Raw genomic sequence first — 18164 nt, 5'->3', positions numbered from 1 at the left:
TTCAGCTTCTGATTGGATGATGGGGAATGGAAGGATTTCATCTGTTACCTCTTGAAAAAGCACCTTTGGGATATAGACTGTAAGGCCTCTATTGCTTACTTGGATTTATTAAATAAAGAAAAAAAACCCCAAATTCTTCTTATGGGGGAGAACGAAGAAAGTTTAGAATATATTGAAATATCAATAGTTAGAGATATTAAGAGTTTCACCACACTGAATAATGAGACTTGGCAAAGACTGTTTTATTAATTTCAATATTTACTTGATCTCAAAAAGAAATATTTTGTCTACATCACAACTACCAGGATATATAATTCTCAGCAAGACTTCGATGATTTAATTTAGCCTGTCCAACATCATATATGACCCTGCAGAAGTTGTATGCCCTTATCAATCACATGATTTAGCTAGTCAATGGACTGATTGCTCTCAGAGCCACATTAAACATTTCATGTGGAGGGATATAACCAAGTTATTCAAACTATTTAACTGAACCACTTGATCAATGCTTGTCTGCATTACCACTGTATTTTTTTTAAGAACTGCAAATAGATACAAACAGTCCTCGCTCAATTTAAACCAATATTGACTGTGCGTAAAAGGTTAGTTAGTGAACATTTTTAATAAATAACTTCTGATCTATTCATTGAGCCTAGTATCCAACTCAATCATAAAGGCTCTTGGCCCTGATATTGATAATTCAGCAAAATTTGAAGTTATATGCAGATAGTCCTCCATTTATGGCTATGGACACAACTTCCAACTATAAAGGGCAGGCTTCATTCTTCTTCTTGTGCTATATCTGTCATTGGACATTGGCAATCATGTTGGCGATCCTATTTTTATCAACAGCCACATGAAAAAGTGCCTGTCAGCGTTCCAGAAAAAGCCATATTAGGCCGGAAGCTTCCGTGCTGCCAGTGCTGCTGAGAGTTGTCCAAACCAGTCCCTTGGATTTTGCAGCCATGATGCTTCATTACAATTGTAAATTGAGGACTAACTGTACCTGCACTTCTCTGGCATTCTGTGCTTTTAAGACATCATGTTGCCCTTTCACAATTATAGAAAAAGCAAATTGTTTGTTGCTTGTTTGTTGTTGCCAGGGTGGGGTGGGGTGGTGGATTATTGTTTTTACTTTTTGTATATTGGATTTTTAATTTTTAGAGTCACTGAAAGTGAACGGGCGGCTGTATCAATTCTCTAAATAAATAAAATACATAAATTCCAGATAATCCAAAATAAACACAATGCTCAGCTTCCCAATTCTACCTCAGTGACTTCTGCCACAGCACTAAAACCAACACCCTCTTGAAGAATAAACATGTTACTGGGAGAAGCCTGCTCCTGCACAATGATGCATCCTCCCTCAGCAATCTCAATGACATCTTTGTGCTGAGTAGAGCGCTCTTGTGCTGCATTGTACTTAGTGTTAGAGACGAGGACTTCTGCTTTCCTGCCAGGCTCTGCCCCATTCAGTGTGTGTACTACCAACACAGCAGACTGCTCTGAAATGGCAGTATCCTTAAGATGTTTAATGTCAGATTTGGATGAATCCTTGACTATATTGTCTTTGTGCTCAAGCTTATGGCACTGAAGTTTCTGAGGGAGGCTGTAGCCTATGCCACAAATGTTACTCTGATGGGGCTTGTCATCATGATGGGCTTTCTGATGACGTCGGAGTTTTGTTGCTAAAGGATAGGATTTGGGACAAAGATGGCAGCGGAAAGGCCTCTCGCCTGTATGTAGGCGTTCATGAGCTCGCAATGTGTGGGGATCACGCAGTGCTTTCCCACATACTGTACACAGTTAAGCCTCACCTGTGTGGGAAATCAGATGACGGAGCAGCTCAGGACACTGTGGGAAGGCATCTCCACAGAAATGGCAGTGGAAAGGACGCTCCCCTGTATGTAACCTAAGATGCCCATGTAGATTGCCTTGCTGACGGAATGATTTGGGACAGTAGGGACAAGTATAAGGGCGTTCCCCTGTGTGCAGGCGCATGTGGTTCCGCAGTGATCCTGGATTGGCCAGGTGCCGTCCACATATCACACACTGGTAGGCAGAAGAAGTAGAGCTTGGCTGTTTAACTTGATGTGTCTTGCAATGGATACGAAGGCAAGGTCGACGGGCAAATGATTTTCCACAATCTGGACAGACATAGGGACGCTGGCCTGTATGCAGTACCTGATGTTCTTGAAGATCACGCTTGGTGCCGTATGTTTTATGACACTGTGAGCAGGGAAAAGGCCGTATCCCACTGTGGCCCAACACATGCGCTCGGAAACTCTCTTCTGAACTATAGCTCTTGCCACATTCTGTGCACAAGAATGGTTTGTGATCAGTGTGCACAAAATGATGTTTTTTCAGGTGGCAAAGCTGAAGGAAGGCTTTCCCACACTCTTTACACCTGTGCCGTCTTTTAGTGCTTGGTTCTGTGCGAGCAGAATCATCAGGCTTGTATCTATGTGACTGTTCCTCTTGTCTAGGATTCTCTTTGGGTGTACTTGGAAGAGATCCATTCGGGATTCTTTCAGCACAAGATTCTTTCCTTAATGGCTCTACATTATCAGTCAAAACGGCACTGATACAAACTGCACTGCATGGTGTTGGGTTTGAACAGGTTTCAGCCAATGTTGCATCTGACTTTATCTCAGCCATCTGCTCTTCCTGAGAATCCTCTTTGCCGTCATCATCCTTGGAAACAGGATGTGTGTTTGAAAGTTTATTATTTCTACACTTTATATTGGTATTCCATTGTTTAGTTTGCAAGGAAGAAGTTCTACTGCTTTTCCTGAGATTGACATCTAATCCAAGAATCTGTTCCATCTGTAGCTTCTTATTCACCATAGAAACACAACGGGCTCTGTCCTTCAACTCTGCAAACTTGGAAATACCAGGAATACCTGAAGAATTGAATCAGGAACTGTTAGCTCTTTTAATAAAACATCAACTAGTTATAGTCACTTTATAGTAAAACTTATTAATTCCATACCTTATCATACTTTAAGCCTTTGGAAATATTTGACAAACTAAAGTAGTAGTCACAAATTGACAAAATAGTTATCAATTGATCAAATTGTAGTTTTGAGAACTACAACAACAAGGGCATTTTATTTGAAATATAAATATCCTATAGTCACTGTTTAGCAATGTCATTGGACATTGACTATTGATAGTTATGACGGTGATGAAGGAGTAACTTTGCAACCAACCTCACATTTACAACCTTTGCAAATCTGTAAAGCAAAGGAAAGCTGAAGTAAAATCATAAATGTAGTTGCAGTTTCACCTAGTGATCACTTCACTTAACACTTGAATTGCCTGTTCCAATTGGGGTAGCTAAAAGAGGATTCCCTGTATTTTAAGGCTTGTACATACTTTGAGTTTCTACATAAAGTATGTTGCAATACGTATACAGATTAGAGAGAGAATAACTCTTCTAAAAGGATTAAAATGATTTAATATTTTCATTTCATTTCATACTAAAACCTTTGGCAGTGATGGCTAACCTTTTTGCCATCGTGTGCCAGGAGCAGGAGAGGGTCGTGCGCACGTGTGCCCACACCCATAATTCTATGGGCCCTGCCACTGCACATATGACCCCCCCACTCTTGGCATGCGATGGCACGGTGGGCCCTGTAGGCCTGTTTTTCTCTCTTCCCCAGGCTCCAGAACCTTTCTAGAAGCTTGGGGAGGGCGAAAATGGCCTTCCCCATCCCCCCGGAGTCCAGAAACGGCCCGTTTGCCAACTTCCGGTGGGACTGGAACAGTGGTGGGATTCAGCCAGTTCGCACCACTTCGGGAGAACCGGTTGTTAACTTTCTGAGCAGTTTGGCAAACTGGTCATTGGAAGAAATCATTAGGGCAGAGAACCGGTTGTTGAATTACTTGAATCCCACCACTGGACTGGAAGGCCTATTTTTTGCTGTTCTCCAGGCTCTGGAGCCCTTCTAGGAGCCTGGGGAGGGTGAAAATGGCTTTCCCAACCTCCCCCAGAAACGGCCCATTTGCCGACTTTCGGTTTCACAGGAAGTTGGCAAACGGGCTGTTTCTGGCCTCCGGGGGAAGGGGAAGGCTGTTTTTGCTCTCCCCAAGCTCCTAGAAAGGCTCTGGAGCCTGATGAGAGAGAAAAATGGGCCTTCTCCACCAGCCCCCAAGGCCCTCCGGAGGCAGGGAACAGCCTGTTTCCCTATTTCCGGTGGGCCCAGAAGGCCCAAAAATCAGCTGGCCGGTGGGAGCATGTGTGCCGGAGATGAGCTCACGTACCACCTGTGGCACGCATGCCATAGGTTTGTCATCATGGACCTATGGGAAAATCTTTGATTAAGAAAATTTTCTAAATATTCATTGAACAATTGCTAGGTTTTGGAACAAAATGCAGCAGCTATAATAATATAAACCACAGGTTTGTAGATTTAAAAAAAAATGTCTTAGTGTTTTTTTGCAAGTGTAGGACCTGCTTTCTTCTGTTCAACCGAGTGTTGATCCATTTGGCTGTGATAAGAATTTACCAACCAGTCTGCCACCTGAGCTTGATATCATGGATTGAGACAGAGGGGCTGGACCAAAGTCACTCGGCCAGCTTTCATGACTAAAAGCAGGACTAGATTTCACATTCTGCTGGTTTCTAGCCTGGTGCCCTAACTACTGGACCAAAGTAGCTTTGCTTTGTAGTATAATTGTACAGTCAGATATTTTACATAATATATTCTACGTTATAGTAAAATACTTCATGAATTATAGCAGCATAATAAATTGCTGCTTATCCAACTGTGTTGGCCAGAATTACTGAATTAAATTCAGTAAGGAAGACTAGCATGACTTCTACTCAGCAGGTCTATCTGCTTAGCAGTCCTAGACAAAGTATAAATATTCTCAGACTCAGTTCCCAATCTCTGAAACTGAGATACTGAATGGAAAAACACTGTGCTTTGAAATTACTAGTGAAAATTAAAGAATAATAACTAGGAAAGCTTATTTGCAAATGATTCTTTTGTGGGCTTCACAAAAGAGTACCATTTGTAAAATAAATAAAAATATAGAAAATGGAGCATTCAGCTTGAAAGGTTTATCAGATTTTCATTTAAATATTTTCAATAATCTTAGTTTGTTCAAAAATATGGGACAACTCAAGAATCTACCTTATAAAATTATATTGAATAGAAAAACAGAGTTGGACGGGACCTTGGAGGTCTTCTAGTCCAATGTTAATATTGGTAACTTACCAACATTATTTACATAGATCAAGGCCATACAACAACTCAAAAGTGGCACTTTTTCAAAACTTCCTGTGAATAGAATGTGATAATGAATTCTTTACTTAAAGATCTCAGATCTTTACTTTAAGATCTTGTTATCAGAAATAAAGTCATTTTTACAGCCAGTTGTCGACTTACAACCAGTTGTTTAGACTCTTTGCAGTCATGACACCCTTGGGAGGACACTTCATGACCCATAAAGCACTTCTGGCTGTTTTAAAATATCATCCTGGCCTAGCCAGGTCACCTGATGCCACTTGAAAACCTGTTTAAGTGCTCTGCAACCATGTAATTGCCGTTTACAACCTCTTCTATAAACTTCTTCAGAAAGTTAATCAGGAAATGGGCAGGGGAATTGTGGAAGGGATGTTGGATTTGAAGTCCATTTCCTCAGCATGGCAAGGCATTTTCCTACCATCCCCACACCCCCCCTCCGTGCAGAACTGGGGTTCACTAGCATATCTGCTCCTTCCATGGGGAAGCCTGAATACTAGCACATTCCAGCATTCTGAACCTTTCAAAATTAAGATTTCCAGAGGTGATGTTCCTTGGTGCCCTTGAGGAACAGGCCAAATCTGGTAAAAATGCTAGCAAATGTAGTTGTTCTCGTAATTGTTCTCCTTCCTGGGGCAGAGAGAGCCTGGACCTCTCGGGTGTGGTAGATGGTCCATATCCTCTCCCTGTGCCATCACATCTGAGAGGCCCATGTCCCCTCCTTGGAGGTCTTTTTAACAACTACAATTGTGGCTGTTGAGCAAAGCAGTCACATGGCATCTCACATAATGATCGCTTTGCTCAATAACCAAGATTTTGGGCCCAACTGTTGTTGTAACAGGAGCATTAACTGTATATTTCATTTCCTATTTGATTTGCCAGAATGATGTATGATACTGCTTTCTAAATTCAAAATTTCTAAACCATGTACAGTACCTGCAGAGGAATCTTGGACAATATACTTTCGCAGCAAAGTTTCCTCTTCTAAATCTCTGGTCTTGGTTGTGGTTATTACTGGCATTTTTTGCAGTGTTTTCTTTTTTGTATCAAGTTCCCCATCTGTGGTATGTGCTAGGATATTATTTTTCAGACAAGTAGGACTGTCTTGTGATTCAGTTAACCAGCATAGCAGTTCTCTGCCCACATCAACTGGACAGCAAACTTTGATGTGCAGTTCCCCGTTGATCCATTCCAACATTACATTGGCTTCATCTTCAACACGGCTTTGCTTCACCAGGCTATAAAACACATAGTGTTAAATATTCATTTTGGTGTAAGATGCAATATCATTCCAGACCACCTCCACCCCCACCCAGAAAAAAAAAACACTTAAGAACACAGCACATTTATTAAATAATACAGTATTTGGAAATGGGCATCCACAGACTTTTTCTGAATTTATTTGAATAGGATTATAGAAAACTCATATGCACTAACTCCTATCCTTAGCACTTTAGCTCAACCCTCTAGGAAGTTTAGGACAGGAGTCTTTTCTTTTTTCTGGTAATATTGCAAAATGAATCTAATTGCGTGTTAATCTAATATATAATATTTTAACTCCCTTCCAGATATTGATGATCCTGTGGATCAATGAAGATCCACAACACTCACAGTTTAGTGAGAAAATCATACTCAAAAACAAATACACATACACATACACTGCACATACATTGACATTTCATTAATAAAAAAAAGTATGGGCTTTGATGTTATTTTGGGGGAGGATAAAGAATGCACTAAGTGAGACAGTGGCAACACGACACCATGCAAACAGAGAAAACTGGCATCTATGTTTTGAGAGTGGAGTAGTTTTCTTGATCGATTAAAGGAAGAATTAGAATAATGCTTTAATGCTGTATTATATTGAAAAGCAGCTTGTGTAGTTTACCAGTTTAAAATTTTAGGGGCAAAGTTGACAGATTTTGATGAAATTACGGTAACTTTTTTTGATTAAATACATTATCTATATTAATTGCTCACTGGAAGCCTCTTACGGACTTTCTGCATAAACGTGAACAAATATAAACGTGATTTATGGTTTTGATGATAGGATAGAATAATTATAGAAAGAAGAGCAATATGATATAGAGAGGGAGAGATTAAAATATATAATTACTGCTATGAAAAATATTATAAGTCAATTTTGATACCTTTTTTCCTATTTTTCAACTTTTTCTTTACTTGCACTTTTTGCTTCTTTTTTTCTTACTTTATAATAGTTTTGTCAAATTTTCTTGTTTAAAAATGTTAATAATTTATATACGTACAAAAAACACATCAGCTGATTTCTTTTGAATGTTCAGTGTAATATCTTTTTCCGTCATTCTTGTAGCCTGCCATTTTTAAATCCATTTTCAATTCAATCTCAATCATTTCAGATATAACTTGTTCCCTTTCTATAACATCTTTTACACACAGTCTATCTATAGAAGTGGATACTCTTAACTTCAGAGTCCACTATTCAAAAATATTCTTCAATATGTCCAATGTTAAAATATTTTGCTTCATTCTGTATTTACAAATCTATACTAAGGATATAGTTCTTCTTTTAATAGTTTTAGAATCTATATATGTTTGAATGCTTGTTATCTATTGTTATCAATATATTAATTGTAATGTTTAAATTTTTTTTAAAAAAGTCACTGGGTTGCTGATTGACCACTTTGCTCTTAATATATTTGGAAATTAAAACAATCAATTTAATACTCATACAAAATTATTAAAATTAAATATTAATATTCCATACAAACATTCACAAGGGAAACTTTTAGTGATAGTATGTGCTTCAAACTCAAGCTAAAGCCTTGGTGGCGCAGGGGTTAGAGTGCAGTACTGCAGGCTACTTCTGCTAACTGCTGGCTGCCTACAATTTGGCAGTTCAAATCTCACCGGCTCAAGGTTGACTCAGCCTTCCATCCTTCTGAGGTGGGTAAAACGAGGACCCAGATTGTTGGGGGCAATATGCTGACTCTGTAAACTTCTTAGAAAGGGCTGTAAAAGCACTATGAAGCAGTATATAAGTCTAAGTGTTATTGTTATTATAGTTGGAAGAAAAAAGGAATGAAATAATGTTTTATTGTGGGTGTAAATATGGAGAACCAGTTTTTAAAAGTTGAAGCTAAATCTCTACATTATTTACCATTATTTGGTTTCAAGTTGCCCATAAGGAGCTTTATTATATATTTACCATTTCTGTCCCAGAACTGGAAAAAGGAACTGAAAGATTACTAACTATATAGATATGGATGTGGAGCTGATGATGGCATACTGAAGTACGCCTAACCTAATCCTTTTCTCAGACATATAAATAGTATTTTAAAATTAGAAAGAATTAATGGCTAAGGAGAAATCTAGTGAATAAATGGAACATAGAAACTGCTCTCAGGAAGCTACAGAAACAATTACAGAAATCATAAAATGTGACCTCCTATACTTGTCTATGTCTTGCATGAAGATTAGAATTTCTCATCTGCCTTTATAGATACTTTTTTTGGTAGACATTGCTACTAAAAGCAAATTTAAGAACTCATTCCTTCCTTCACAACTCCCTACCTGTCTTCCTAATCACTTATGCCAGAGAAGATTCCATTTTTTCCTTTCATTACTGTATTTGCTTTTAAAATTTATCTAGCATGTATCTTAATACATTATTTTCATTTAATGGATTTATTTTCATTATTTCCACTGGATGGTAATCTCTTAAAAGTTTTATCAGCTCATATTTATGTCAACTATTAAAGAATTCTTAGCTGATTAAGAAGTTTTATCAGAATTGTGTATGATTAAAATAATAACTACAAATGTTGCTGCATCTTTACTTTTCATTTCCATGTGCAATTGCCACAGTTTACATTATCTGAAAAGTATTTCATCTTCTAAGTTGCTCGGATAACTTGTAAAATATCTGAGCAATTTATAGAAAAAATACATGGTACCTGACAGATACTTTATGGGAAAATGTTATTTTTAATAAATATATTGTCTACTTAAACATGAGCATACTTTCATCTATCAAATTACAAAGAGGAGCAGTGACTAGCTAAATACAGTTAATTTCTACTAAAACTGATTAATGGTTTAAAAATTATCCAGACTTTCTGATAAACATTATCTCATCAAGTAAACTGGGGATTTAAAGGCTCTAGTAACAAAAGTTGAAGCCATTTAGAATAAGAGGCTTAGTATTTAGCTTTTGCAACACAAGATAATCAGAGCATAGTCAGTCTACACAACCTTGCTGCATTTGTTATAAATCTATTGTAGTCAATTTTATTATCAGGAAAAAGTTCCAAGACAGCAAGACAAAAGAAGAGTTAATCAGCTAATCAGTAATAAAGATGCCAGAAATGAAGAAAATCTCTAGTTGCCATTAAAGCTGAATTTCTACAACATTAATACAATACCTATTTATAATCTTTCATTTATTTATTTATGGTTAAGCTTACCTAAACATATAATTTCTCTCACACTCTTGATTTTTTTTAACCTTTATTAAACATGCACAACAGCCACAGAGGTTCCCCAGCTATTCAAGTTGTAGAGCAATCTTTAGAAAATTCAAAGTTACGTGTAGATAAAGACATTTGACTGAAAGCTGATTCCAGGCACACATAAAGTGATTCTTTTATGTTTAGTTCCAGGCTTCAAATGTGTGAAGTCATCATATGATCATTAATTTGTGTATATCACCACATCAAAGAATTTGTAGTACAGTACTTGACATTAAGATCTGAATGAATCATTTTCAACTTGATTATAAATAAAATAAACATCAACTCCTCTTAAAAAATAAATTAAAAAACAAGTTACATGAATTAATCTTAAAATGTTCACTATTATATGAATTGTTAACAATCTATTACATTGCTATAGATGTGACCTGGGCATTTTATGTCCTGCAGGGCACATCCAGCCAATAGGCTGTTCCTGCCTGGCATTAGTGTTGGTATGGGAGAGACAGTGATAGGAGGAAGCAGAGTGGCAGCTGCCCTCCACAACAGTCCCAGTTTCTCACGTGGCCCCTTGTGAAAATTAATTGTCCACCCTTGCCATAGATGAAAATTTCTGAGAAAAAAAAATTAAATTATCCATATGCTTCTGTTCTCACCTCTTCCAGCTGGATATCCCATTGCAAGCAGATGCCTCTTTCCAACTAGGTAATGGACATGCCTGTAATTGAGAGCAAGGTGTGTGAGGATCTCAAATTTGCAGCCGTTTCTTTGACCCATAGATCAATTCATACAATTAAGCTAACAAACTAAACATATTAAAGTCACCTAGAGTAACCCCCTGACGAGAAAGGCAGCAAATAAATTTAACAAATAAATAAAATAAAATAAAATAAACTTGAGGAATGCAGATTTATGCAGACAGGCTTTTTATTTGCAGCCATGAACACAAATCAAAAGTACCACCTCTCTATCCCAAGCTAATATGTGAACTTTTTAGAAGAAAGGAAGAACCGTTAGCCCTTGACTTACCGTACATACTCGAGTATAAGCCGAGTTTTTCAGCACGTTTTTTGTGCTGAAAAACGTCCCCTCGGCTTATACTCGAGTATATACGGCTTATACTCGAGTATATACGGCTTATACTCGAGTTTTTTTTTTCTTTTTTTCACATTATACCGGACGGCGCAAACTTGGCGGGCTTTTGCATTAGCGCGGGGAAACCCTGCCGGTGCGGTGAGAGGGCGGGGCGGGGGAGCCGCCAGCCTTCTTGGCTGAGGGAGGGAGGGTTTCCCCGACCGGTAGCTGCCTCATTTCCCACCCTCGGCTTATACTCGAGTCCCCAGTTTACCCCCGTTTTTGGGGTAAAATTGGGGACCTCGGCTTATACTCGGATCGGCTTATATTCGAGTATATACGGTACAACAATTTCCACTGACAAGCAAGGCAGTTGTAAAGTGAGTTGCACCCAATTTTGCAGTCTTTTTGCAAAACTTTTTGCCAAAGTTTTTAAATAAATCATCGAAATTGTTAAGTGTATCTGGTTTTCCACATAGATTTTGCTTATCCTAAACCAGTGGGTCAGGTTGCAAATGGTGATCATATGACCCTGGGATGCTTCAACTATCACAAATGCATGCAAGTTGCCAAGAGCCCAAATTGTGACCACAAGTCTGTAGGGATGTTGTCACGGTTGCCAATGCAAGGAGTGGTTATAATTTTTTAAAGTACCATTGTAACTTCAAACAGTGGCTAAATGAATGGTTGTTAAGTCAAGGAATATTTGTACTCATATTGCATTCAAAGTCCTTGCTTCAAATGCAAAAATGGTGCAGTAGAAAATGGCTGCAGGTAATTACGACTCTAATGGAGCCTGCCTATCATGGTCATAAGTTGTGACAGTCATAAAATCATGATCAATCCAACTTTGTCTTACGGCAGTCATTTAGCAAACACCATGGTCATAAAGTGAATCAATCATTTGCTAAACAACTGGAAGTAAATGTCAGTTTTATGTAAAACTGGTTTTGCTGAAAAAACTGGAGGTAAATGTCTGTTTTATGCAAAAACGCAGTCATGTGACTATGGGACTCTGCAAATAGCCATAAATGTGACCTGGTTACTGAGCAGCACCTGACCAGCCAATTTTGAATCTGGGTTTTAAGTACCCTCAAATATCATCATAATTTTGAATAGACCCTAAGTGATCCATTGTAAGTTGAAGACTAACTGTAACTATCCTGCTACAACACAGTTTCATCCATCAATTTTTTCTATGGTTGCGTTTCAACTTTTAAAAGTCAATGATTCAATAATTGATCCTGCACATAGTTATGGTTTGTTAAACAAATCATAATGGTTAGGTTTACAATTAATCCTCATCCTTAAACTATGGTTTATAAATCACCATGGTTGTATTCAAATAACTAAGCTCTCACATTATAGTTTATAATTTGCCATAGTCTGGCCTTCATAACAATTACTGATTAGGGAATGAAACTATTGCAATTCAAATCACGTTTAGCAGAATTTTTCAGAATTGATGAAGTTATTGTTTTCTGTGCCATGGCTGTCTACTTATAAACCAAATCTAAAAAACATTATGGTTTCATGTATTCTGTATATTCACCAACAACTAATAGTTCATTTAACGATAGGAAACTAAACTAAACATTTAGTGAATATTTTTCAGCAATGCCAGCAACCTTTTAGATTAATGTATTTTGGGTACTCAGCTTTTATAACTAGTTTACAACTAAGAGCATTACTGCATTGTTAATCCAGGAAATCTGTTATTTCCATAAACTTTATTAAGTTATCCATAAAGTTATACAGTCCGTGCTGACCGACAATCTGGAATGCCAAGACTTTGTTTAGATGATAGCGCACAGCAAATTATTTAAGGTAATTCACTGTAACATATTTTAAATAATAGCTGGATAGATTAAAACAAAATATGAGTTGTCTTGAATAGTTCTAAAGTAGAACATGTATTAATAATTAATGCATATTCTGTGCTAGATGTAAATGTCATTTTAATATATAGTAGTATATATTGTATAATATATATATTAGGAATGAGGATATAAGAAAAGCATTGCATACATGGAGCAATATTCATAATTATTCCACTGACGTTTTCAATATATTAGATAACAAATGTTAACTTTACTTCAATTGGAAGTAAATAACATTATCTATGTATCTTGAACAGTGTTCAAGATTTCTATAAAAATAGACTATGAAGGAATTAAAGAAGAATGCAAAACCAGAACCAAGATTTCTCATGGGGAGGGAGAATATATGTATGGTATCTCAGTGTGTGATAGAGAAAAATACAGGTAAAATTTGGCCAGCATCTTGTTTCTTAGAATGCCCCCGCCAAGATACCTATAGGAAAATTGCTGATAGAACATGAGGTCATTGGCAATGTCTTGAGGTTCCACCCTAACTATAGCTCTTATCTCTGAATTGTAGACAGTATGTAGCTATTATGACTACTAGTTATTTAGGCTTTCTATTAATTTGTCTAACCTTCAAAAGTAATCTAAGCTACATGTTATTCCAAAGGTGCTTTTCAAAAGGCAACTGGACTTTCTTGGTTTTTCCCTTGAAAATGTTTCACTTTTCATTCAAGAAGCTTCTTCAGTTCTGTCTAAATGGTAGGAAAAGAAAGGATTTATATTCTTCTTGTTGCTAGTTGCGAAGTCGTGTCCGACCCATCGCAACCCCATGGAGAACATTCCTCCAGGCCTTCCTGTCCTCTATCATCCTCTGGAGTCCATTTAAACTCATGCCTACTGCTTCAGTGACTCCATCGAGCCACCTCGTTCTGTGTCGTCCCCTTCTTCTTTTGCCCTCAATCTTTCCCAGCATTAGGCTCTTCTCCAATGAGTCCTTCTTTCTCATTAGGTGGCCAAAGTATTTCAGTTTCATCTTCAGGATCTGGCCTTCTAAAGAGCAGTCAGGGTTGATCTCCTCTAGAACTGACTTGTTTGTTCGCCTTGCAGTCCAAGGGACTCGCAGGAGTCTTCTCCAGCACCAGAGTTCAAAGGCCTCAATTCTTTGGCGCTCAGCCTTTCTTATGGTCCAACCTTCACAGCCATACATTGCAACTGGGAAAACCATAGCTTTGACTATAAACACTTTTGTTGGCAGGGTGATGTCTCTGCTTTTTAGTACGCTGTCTAGATTTGCCATAGCTTTCCTCCCCAGGACCAAGCGTCTTTTTATATATATCTATATATATCTATCTATCTCTATATATATCTATATCTATATCTATATATAATTGTGTGTGTGTGTGTGTGTGTGTGTGTGTGTGTGTGTGTGTGTGTGTGTGTGTAGGTCTTTGGTTATTCAGGTTTTCTCCCGCGTAAAATTGGAAGTGTCTTGGCGACGTTTCGATGAAGTCTCATTCGTCATCTTCAGGCTTCAGCTTCGTGCTTCTGGGAGCAATGTGTGATTGCAGCTGTTTCTTCCTTTTTAACTGCTAGTGGGGGTTTGAACTGATTGGGAGGGAGCTTGGCTGTGCTCTGATTGGATGGGGGTTTTTTTGTGCTCTGATTGGCTGGGGGTGTGTCCCAAAAAGAACCCCCCACTAAAATCCAAGACAGAGAATAAGAAAACGGCACAGCCCTCCTCCCATATATAAAAGGCACCACAGACAGAATCAGCAAGATCCTCCACAAACATAACATCAAGACAGCATTCTGCACAAACCAAAAAATATCCACCATCCTAAGAAACCCCACAGACAAAATTGAGTTAGAAAATCAAGGTGTATATGAAATCCCATGCACCGCCTGCCCCACCACATACATCGGACAAACCAACAGAAGAATAAGTGCACGCATTGAAGAACACAAGAACTCAGTCAAAAAAAGAAACGTCGGCAAGACACTTCCAATTTTACGCGGGAGAAAACCCGAATAACCAAAGACCTACATACAAACACCCGCGAAAACCTCAGAACACACACACACACACATATACATATATATATATACATATATATATATATATATATATACATATATACATTTATATATACATATATATATACAGAGGTGGGTTTCAGCAGGTTCTAACCAGTTCTGGAGAACTGGTAGCAGAAATTTTTAGTAGTTTGGAGAACCGGTAGAAAAAATTCTGACTAGCCCCACCCCCATCTATTCTCTGCCTCCCAATTCTCAGCTGATCCGTAGGAAATGGGGACTTTGCAGTAACCTTCCCCTGGATTGGGAAGGGAATGGATATTTTACAGTATCCTTCCCTGCCACACCCACCAAGCCATGCCACGCCCATCAAGCCACACCCACAAAACCGGTAGTAAAATTTTTTGAAACCCACAACTTCTGCAGGCAAGTCATTCCACTTATTAATTGTTCTGTCAGGAAATTTCTCCTTAGTTCTAAGTTGCTTCTTTCCTTGATCAGTTTCCACCCATTGCTTCTTGTTCTACCCTCAGGTGCTTTGGAGAACAGCCCGACTCCCTCTTCTTTGTGGCAGCCCCTGAGATATTGGAACACAGCTATCACGTCTCCCCTAGTCCTTCTTTTCATTAAACTAGACATACCCAGTTCCTGCAATCGTTCTATATATATATAATCGTTATATGTGTGTGTGTGTGTGTGTGTATGCAGGTTTTGGTATGTTCGGGTCTTTTCCCGTGTAAGATTGGAAGTATTTAGGCAACTTTTTGATGAGATCTCACTCATCATCTTCAAGCTTTGGCTTTGTTCTTATGTGAGCAAAGTTTGGATTTTAACTGCTGCTTCTCTATAAATACTGGTGTGGGGGGGGTGTTTTTTGAATTGCAGGCCTAGCTGTTGCAAGCTGATTGGTTGGCTGTGTTGCTACATATTGATTGGTTAATGGAGTTTTTTGAATAGCTGGCCTAGCTGTTTCAAGCTGACTGGTTGGCTGTGTTGCTAATTGGTTAATGGTGTTGATGTTTATGTGATAAGTAGCATTTTGGGCCCTGGTCTGGTTCCGAGTTCGAGTTCCTATTATGTGTTGATAGTAGTATTTTGTCCTATTATGTGTGGGGAGTAGTATTTTGGGGCCTGGTCTGGTTCCGAATTCGAGGTCTTGTCATGTGTGGATGTTTGTGTGGGAAGTAGCATTTTGGGCTCTGGTCTGGTTCCGAGTTCGAGGTCCTGTCGTGTGTTGGTGTCAATTTTTATAGGTGGGATTCATTTCGTGACTAGTGCTAGTTTCCAGATGTTTAGTAAGCGGGAGGTATTGTCACATTATGGGGGTGTTTCTCTCTCTCTCTCTCTCTCTCTTATGAACATATATATATGTTCTGAAATATTCAAGCCAACATTTTCTCAAATAAAAATCACAACAGAATAGGCTTTCCATTCCTACAAATTTAAACCAGGAAAGAGGAAAGTTGGGAGAGCACACATCCACTGATATGACAAGCTGCATCATCTTTTGCCAAAAGGGATGTTGTTATTACTTACCATTTTATGTATTTATTATTTCCTATTTCTTAGCTACCTATCTCCCAGAGAGGGCTTCTGGGCATTATCATTATATTTTTATGCTGCTTTCTTATTATAAATCAAGGCAGCAAACATGCCTAATAGTCCTGCCCCTATTTTTTTCCCTACAGCAACAAACGTGTGAGGTGAGTTGGACTGAGAGAGTCACCCAGCTGGCTTTCATGCCTAATAGGCGCCCACAATTCCCAATATCTTGGTTTCTAGGCCAGCACTTTCCCCACTATACCAAACTGGGCCTCTAGATTCAGACATTTTTAGACCCAGATTTCCACCTGGTGGACCTATGGGGTCAGCAGGGACAGGGACGACAGCACCCCGACGGGCTTCAGCCTATTTCTACCTGTCGCTCTTGCCCGCTTTCTGAAGCTTACCGACAAGGAAGCGGCCGCCTTCTGTTCTTCGACCTGCGGCCCAAGAAGCAGCGACATTCCCGGCTCCAGAGCGTGCCCCACACACCATACTCCCAGGCCCTTCTCCGAGGACAGCGAAGGTCCCAGGGCCAGTCCACGAGGAAGGTGCCACGCCGGGCAGAACGGACACTTGCCCTGCATATTCAGAAGCTTGACCTGCAAGAAAAGGACGGTCAGCGCAGGAAACTACGGCCCTCACACAATCCCCCCCACATACACACATAAGAAAATCCCTCGCTTAAATCCGGGCCTTTCTCCACGATGACTCTCGCATCCTGTTAGGAAGCGGAACGTCCCACTCCACGAACCTCGGTTTGCCACCCGGGCAAATATTCCTTTCGCACGCCTGACGTTGAGCGCTGGAGGAAAGAAAGGAGTTTCCATGGAAACGGGTTCGTTTTCCGGTTCAGAGTCGGATGTTTGCGAAGGTAGTTTGACAGAGGGGAGCGGCTGTTGGGCAAGCGAGGCGAGCGCTCCGAACGCGCATGTTCAGAGTCGGAAGCGGAGAGCTTTTTTTTTTTTTTTTTTTCCTTCCTACATGAGATCGACCGCGGATTCGAGCGCGCGCCCCTGTTTCGAGGTAATCGGGCGGTGAGGGTGGAATTGCCGGGACGGAGGGAGGGGCTCCTTCTCCGGTGGGAATGTTCTCGCTTCGTCTGAGCGGTCGGATGGGCGCATGTTTTTTGGAGCTCCTTGGCCAAAGTCCAAGGCACGGAGCCTCTGCGTTGAACTTCAGTCTTTCTTTCCCCACCTTGTCACTTCGGCCAGGCATGGGCGTCCCCTCAACTCTTCTTTTGGGCATTTCCTTTCCATTTTAGTGTATGTTATTTTATTCCTCAGCCTTCTGTAAGGGTTTCGTTGAAAACATTTCTCACGTCAACTTCCTTCTCTTAACTTAACTTTACAGTACCGAGCATTGTTTCCCAGGGAACATCCTGCTTTTGTTATTGCAGAATTGTGGTCGTCTTAGCAAGCACAACCTATCATTGGCTTCACCATGTTTTGTTACATAAACCACAACTGGCTGAATTCGATATTGTTTTAACTAAGCCATAATCTGCGATTAATACAGCCACAGAACCTGGATTCACAGGTTATGTAGGCAAAACCAGACACAATGGCTTAGTGTCATGTAACATAATGGCTTAGTGTAATGTGTGATCTGAATGCTAGATTTGTGTTCCCGTGGACTGTTTAGAAAGAGAATTGTGTTAAGTAAGGTACTACTTAGGGAGGAAGAAGTTGCTAAAAGCAAACTAGAGGATTTGTATCATTCTGACTATAGGCAAAATGTTAGTTTGTACTAATCAGCTTGATGTGCTAATAGTGAAAATTGCAGGGCTTTCCCTGACCTGTGACAGAAAGTGGAAATTGTGTGATGCATAGATGGATGTCTTGAAGAAGTAGTCTATATATGGATGTGATTGGACAGAGAGGTTCAGTAAACAAACACAACTGCAGTGTAGTATAGTATAGCAGAATTTGTTTGGAAATTTTGAAGGAGGGTTTCTTTTAAGTGAGTATTCTACCTGACTTATG

General features: G+C 39.3%; 2 protein-coding genes across 2 annotated transcripts in view; one reads left to right on the top strand and one right to left on the bottom strand.

Moving 5' to 3' along the window:
• Window positions 1-1118: 1118 nt before the first annotated feature.
• ZNF408 (zinc finger protein 408) lies at window positions 1119-17199 on the bottom strand. Its single transcript, XM_058161774.1, has 5 exons — window positions 16934-17199; window positions 16587-16781; window positions 10360-10421; window positions 6189-6490; window positions 1119-2903 (listed from the first exon to the last, which is right to left on the bottom strand). The coding sequence occupies exons 2-5, from the start codon at window positions 16764-16766 to the stop codon at window positions 1807-1809; spliced, it is 1641 nt and encodes a 546-aa protein (XP_058017757.1). The 5' UTR covers window positions 16767-16781; window positions 16934-17199; the 3' UTR covers window positions 1119-1806.
• The window catches only part of ARHGAP1 (Rho GTPase activating protein 1), a 35386-nt gene continuing 34287 nt past the window's right edge, over window positions 17066-18164 (top strand). The window contains exon 1 of the mRNA XM_058161775.1: window positions 17066-17205. The gene's annotated coding sequence lies outside the window, so the exon portion shown is untranslated. The remainder of the gene's footprint in view (window positions 17206-18164) is intronic.

Source organism: Ahaetulla prasina, chromosome 1 (genome assembly GCF_028640845.1).
Source record: "Ahaetulla prasina isolate Xishuangbanna chromosome 1, ASM2864084v1, whole genome shotgun sequence".
In the NCBI taxonomy this organism is placed as follows: Eukaryota; Metazoa; Chordata; class Lepidosauria; order Squamata; family Colubridae; genus Ahaetulla; species Ahaetulla prasina.
The sequence above is the reverse complement of the archived record's forward strand: the minus strand, read 5'-3'. Positions and strand labels throughout refer to the sequence as shown.